Source organism: Haliotis rubra, unplaced genomic scaffold (genome assembly GCF_003918875.1).
Source record: "Haliotis rubra isolate DU_JTF1 unplaced genomic scaffold, ASM391887v1 Scf90, whole genome shotgun sequence".
Taxonomy (NCBI): Eukaryota; Metazoa; Mollusca; class Gastropoda; order Lepetellida; family Haliotidae; genus Haliotis; species Haliotis rubra.
The window spans coordinates 103,908-109,802 of record NW_025767635.1 but is presented as its reverse complement, the minus strand read 5'-3'; the positions used below and the strand labels follow the sequence as shown (position 1 = coordinate 109,802).

Genomic DNA, 5,895 nt, shown 5'->3' with positions numbered 1-5,895 from the left:
TATATTTAATACTGCGAATGTAACTAGACTGCCAATGTTACTGTACTACCAATGTAACTGTACTGCCAATGTTACTGTACTGCTGCCAATGTTACTGTACTGCCAATGTAACTGTACTGCCAATGTAACTGCACTGCCAATGTAACTGTACTGCCAATGTTACTGTACTGCCAATGTAACTGTACTGCCAATGTTACTGTACTACCAATGTAACTGTACTGCCAATGTAACTAGACTGCCAATGTTACTGTACTGCCAATGTTACTGTACTGCCAATGTAACTGTACTGCCAATGTTACTGTACTGCCAATGTAACTGTGCTGCCAATGTTACTGTACTGCCAATGTTACTAGACTGCCAATGTTACTGTACTGCCAATGTTACTGTACTGCCAATGTAACTGTACTGCCAATGTTACTGTACTACCAATGTAACTGTACTGCCAATGTTACTGTATTACCAATGTAACTGTACTGCCAATGTTACTGTACTGTCAATGTTACTGTACTGCCAATGTAACCGTACTGCCAATGTTACTGTACTGCCAATGTAACTGTACTGACAAAGTAACTGTGCTGCCAATGTAACTAGACTGCCAATGTTACTGTATTACCAATGTAACTGTACTGCCAATGTTACTGTACTGTCAATGTTACTGTACTGCCAATGTAACCGTACTGCCAATGTTACTGTACTGCCAATGTAACTGTACTGACAAAGTAACTGTGCTGCCAATGTAACTGTACTGCCAATGTTACTGTACTGCCAATGTTACTGTACTACCAATGTAACTGTGCTGCCAATGTTACTGTACTGCCAATGTTACTAGACTGCTAATGTTACTGTACTGCCAATGTAACTGTACTGTCAATGTTACTGTACTACCAATGTAACTGTACTGTACTGCCAATGTAACTGTACTGCCAATGTTACTGTATTACCAATGTAACTGTACTGCCAATGTTACTGTACTGTCAATGTTACTGTACTGCCAATGTAACCGTACTGCCAATGTTACTGTACTGCCAATGTAACTGTACTGACAAAGTAACTGTGCTGCCAATGTAACTGTACTGTCAATGTTACTGTACTGCCAATGTAACTGTACTGACAAAGTAACTGTGCTGCCAATGTAACTGTACTGTCAATGTTACTGTACTGCCAATGTAACTGTACTGCCAATGTTACTGTACTACCAATGTAACTGTACTGTCAATGTTACTGTACTACCAATGTAACTGTGCTGCCAATGTTACTGTACTGCCAATGTTACTGTACTGCCAATGTTACTAGACTGCCAATGTAACTGTACTGTCAATGTTACTGTACTGCCAATGTAACTGTACTGCCAATGTTACTGTACTACCAATGTAACTGTACTGCCAATGTTACTGTACTACCAATGTAACTGTGCTGCCAATGTAACTGTACTGTCAATGTTACTGTACTGCCAATGTAACTGTACTGTCAATGTTACTGTACTGCCAATGTAACTGTACTGCCAATGTTACTGTACTACCAATGTAACTGTGCTGCCAATGTAACTGTACTTGTCAATGTTACTGTACTGCCAATGTAACTGTACTGTCAATGTTACTGTACAGCCAATGTAACTGTACTGCCAATGTAACTGTACTGACAAAGTAACTGTACTGCCAATCTTACTGTACTACCAATATAACTGTACTGCCAATGTAACTGTACTGCCAATGAATTAGTACTTCTACTCTATTTCTTACTACCAACATGATTCCTTAGCAGTAAACTGCATTGATTTGTACATAGTTTTATGACACAGTTGTTTATTGTATATCATTTCTTTGGTAGTTGACATTTGCTAATGATTTCTGGGTGAACTTATTGTTTCACCTTGACACTACACAAGAAACAATCTTCATAGCAATATGCAGGCAACAGTGAATGGCAGCTTTGTTACCGATAGTAACCAGGCACATCACAATGAGACAAGAACATGAATGACAACTTTGTTACCGATAGTAACCAGGCACATCACACAATGAGACAAGAAGATGAATGACAACTTTGTTACCGATAGTAACCAGGCACATCACACAATGAGACAAGAAGATGAATGACAACTTTGTTACCAATAGTAACCAGGCACATCACAATGAGACAAGAAGATGAATGACAATTTTGTTACTCATAGTAACCAGGCACATCACAATGAGACAAGAAGATGAATGACAACTTTGTTACTCATAGTAACCAGGCACATCACAATACGACAAGAAGATGAATGACAACTTTGTTACTCATAGTAACCTGGCACATCACAACGAGACAAGAACATGAATGACAACTTTGTTACCGATAGTAACCAGGTACATCACAATGAGACAAGAAGTTGAATGACAACTTTGTTACCAATAGTAACCAGGCACATCACAATGAGACAAGAAGATGAATGACAACTTTGTTACTGATAGTAACCAGGCACATCACAATGAGACAAGAAGATGAATGACAACTTTGTTACCGATAGTAACCAGGCACATCACAATGAGACAAGAAGATGAATGACAAACCAGGCACATGTTACTCATAGTAACCAGGCACATCAAATGAGACAAGAAGATGAATGACAACTTTGTTACCGATAGTAACCAGGCACATCACAATGAGACAAGAAGATGAATGACAACTTTGTTACCAATAGTAACCAGGCACATCACAGTGAGACAAGAAGATGAATGACAATTTTGTTACCAATAGTAACCAGGCACATCACAATGAGACAAGAAGATGAATGACAACTTTGTTACTGATAGTAACCAGGCACATCACAATGAGACAAGAAGATGAATGACAACTTTGTTACCAATAGTAACCAGGCACATCACAGTGAGACAAGAAGATGAATGACAACTTTGTTACCAATAGTAACCAGGCACATCACAATGAGACAAGAAGATGAATGACAACTTTGTTACCGATAGTAACCAGGCACATCACAATGAGACAAGAAGATGAATGACAACTTTGTTACTCATAGTAACCTGGCACATCACAATGAGACAAGAACATGAATGTCACTGTCCGTTTGTTGTACAATGCAACATATATGACAGCAGTCTCTAAATAGTACCGTGACTGACAGCATTTGCCATCAACCAGACTCTGTGAAGCTGCCATTTGTAGCCACTGTCATCTATATTCTCTGTGAAGCTGCAGTCTCAATCCTCTGGAAGCTGCCCTCTGTATCATCTGTGAAGCCGCAGTCTGTATCCTTTGTGAAGCTGCAGTCTGTATCCTCTCTGAAGCCACAGTCTCTATCCTCTGTGAAGCCGAAGTCAGTATCCTGGGTGAAGCTGCCCCTTGTATCCCCTGTTAAGCTGCCCTCTGTATCCTCTGTGAAGCTGCCTTCTGTATCCCCTGTGAAGCTGCCCTCTGTATCCTCTGTGAAGCTGCCCTCTGTATCCTCTGTGAAGTTGCTCTCTGCATCCTCTGTGAAGCTGCAGTCTGAATCCTCTGTGAAGCCGCAGTCTGTATCCTCTGTAAAGCTGTAGTCTGTATCCACTGTGATGTGCCTTCTGTATCCTCTGTGAAGCTGCAGTCTGTATCCTCTGTGAAGCTGCCCTCTCTATCCTATGAAGCTGCCCTATCTATCCTGTGAAGCTGCCCTATCTATCCTATGAAGCTGCCCTCTCTATCCTCTGTGAAGCTGTCCTCTCTATCCTCTGTGAAGCTGCCGTATGTATCCTCTGTGAAGCTGCCCCTTGTATCCCCTGTTAAGCAGCCCTCTGTATCCTCTGTGAAGTTGTCCTCTGTATCCTCTGTGAAGCTGCCCTCTCTATCCTCTGTGAAGCTGCCGTATGTATCCTCTGTGAAGCTGCCCTCTCTATCCTGTGAAGCTGCCCTCTCTATCCTCTGTGAAGCTGCCGTATGTATCCTCTGTGAAGCTGTCCTCTCTATCCTCTGTGAAGCTGCCGTCTGTATCCTCTGTGAAGCTGCCCTCTCTATCCTCTGTGAAGCTGCCCTCTGTATCCTCTGTGAAGCTGCCCTCTGTATCCTCTGTGAAGTTGCCCTCTGTATCCTCTGTGAAGTTGCTCTCTGTATCCTCTGTGAAGCTGCACTCTGTATCCTCTGTGAAGTTGTCCTCTGTATCCTCTGTGAAGTTGTCCTCTCTATCCTCTGTGAAGCTGCCTTCTCTATCCTCTGTGAAGCTGTCCTCTGTATCCTCTTGTGAAGTTGTCCTCTGTATCCTCTTTGAAGTTGCACTCTGTATCCTCTGTGAAGCTGCCCTCTCTATCCTCTGTGAAGCTGCACTCTGTATCCTCTGTGAAGCTGCACGTTATGTATCCTCTGTGAAGTTGTCCTCTGTATCCTCTGTGAAGTTGTCCTCTGTATCCTCTGTGAAGCTGCCTTCTCTATCCTCTGTGAAGCTGCCCTCTGTATCCTCTGTGAAGCTGCCCTCTCTATCCTCTGTGAAGCTGTCGTATGTATCCTCTGTGAAGCTGCCCTCTCTATCCTCTGTGAAGCTGTCGTATGTATCCTCTGTGAAGCTGCCCTCTCTATCCTCTGTGAAGCTGTCGTATGTATCCTCTGTGAAGCTGCCCTCTCTATCCTCTGTGAAGCTGCCCTCTCTATCCTGTGAAGCTGTCCTCTCTATCCTCTGTGAAGCTGCCCTCTGTATCCTCTGTGAAGCTGCCCTCTCTATCCTCTGTGAAGCTGCCCTCTGTATCCTCTGTGAAGCTGCCTTCTGTATCCTCTGTGAAGCTGCCCTATGTATCCTCTGTGAAGCTGCCGTATGTATCCTCTGTGAAGCTGCCTTATGTATCCTCTGTGAAGCTGCCGTGTTCCTCTCTGTCATCCTATCCTCTGTATCCCTGTTTCACATGTTCAAATGTCTATACCATGCATCATGTGACTGTCTCTATATATTTACTTAAGTCCATTTGCCTTGACATTTACCTGATAGTTTGTAAAGCAACTTTTCTTCTTCTTCATGCCAATGTCTGAAATAATAGTGACAATTTGATATGGACAACTGGCTAACTTTCATGCCATGTATTACGATTTGTCCCTGTATTAGTGTGTGTACAATGCATCTCATGTATTAGTGTGTACAATGCATCTCATGTATTAGTGTGTGTACAATGCATCTCATGTATTAGTGTGTGTACAATGCATCTCATGTATTAGTGTGTGTATACAATGCATCTCATGTATTAGTGTGTGTACAATGCATCTCAAGTATTAGTGTGTGTACAATGCATCTCATGTATTAGTGTGTGTTCAATGAATCTCATGTATTAGTGTGTGTATACAATGCATCTCATGTATTAGTGTGTGTACAATGCATCTCATGTATTAGTGTGTGTACAATGCATCTCATGTATTAGTGTGTGTATACAATGCATCTCATGTATTAGTGTGTGTACAATGCATCTCATGTATTAGTGTGTGTACAATGCATCTCATGTATTAGTGTGTGTACCAATGAATCTCATGTATTAGTGTGTGTACAATGCATCTCATGTATTAGTGTGTGTACAATGCATCTCATGTATTAGTGTGTGTACAATGCATCTCATGTATTAGTGTGTGTACAATGTGTGTGTACAATGCATCTCATGTATTAGTGTGTGTACAATGCATCTCATGTATTAGTGTGTGTACAATGCATCTCATGTATTAGTGTGTGTACAATGCATCTCATGTATAAGTGTGTATACAATGCATCTCAACTATGTTTGTGCACCACGTCAGTATCACACGTGTGTTCCACATGGCAGTACCCTATTTGTACCATGTCAGTACCCTAGTTGTACCATGGCAGTACCTTATTTGTACCATGTCAGTGTCCTATTTGTACCATGTCAGTGTCCTATTTGTACCATGGCAGTACCTTATTTGTACCATGTCAGTGCA

At 41.8% G+C, this 5,895-nt stretch overlaps 1 protein-coding gene across 1 annotated transcript; it reads right to left on the bottom strand.

The window, feature by feature from the left end:
* Nucleotides 1-3,172: 3,172 nt before the first annotated feature.
* On the bottom strand, nt 3,173-4,834 carry LOC124263941 (protein Ycf2-like). Its single transcript, XM_046698668.1, has 3 exons — nt 4,387-4,834; nt 3,880-4,308; nt 3,173-3,516 (listed from the first exon to the last, which is right to left on the bottom strand). Exons 1-3 carry the CDS (start codon nt 4,832-4,834, stop codon nt 3,173-3,175), a joined length of 1,221 nt encoding a protein of 406 aa, XP_046554624.1.
* Between the last annotated feature and the right edge of the window lie 1,061 nt (nt 4,835-5,895).

Coding starts and splice junctions, on each gene's coding strand:
- LOC124263941 (XM_046698668.1), bottom strand. CDS start 4,834: ATGACAGAGAGGAACACGGCAGCTTCACAGAGGATACATAAGGCAGCT. Junction 4,309..4,386: donor CTTCACAGAGGATAGAGAAG/GCAGCTTCACAG, acceptor CATAACGTGCAG/CTTCACAGAGGATACAGAGT. Junction 3,517..3,879: donor CTTCACAGAGGATAGAGAGG/GCAGCTTCACAG, acceptor ACAGCTTTACAG/AGGATACAGACTGCGGCTTC.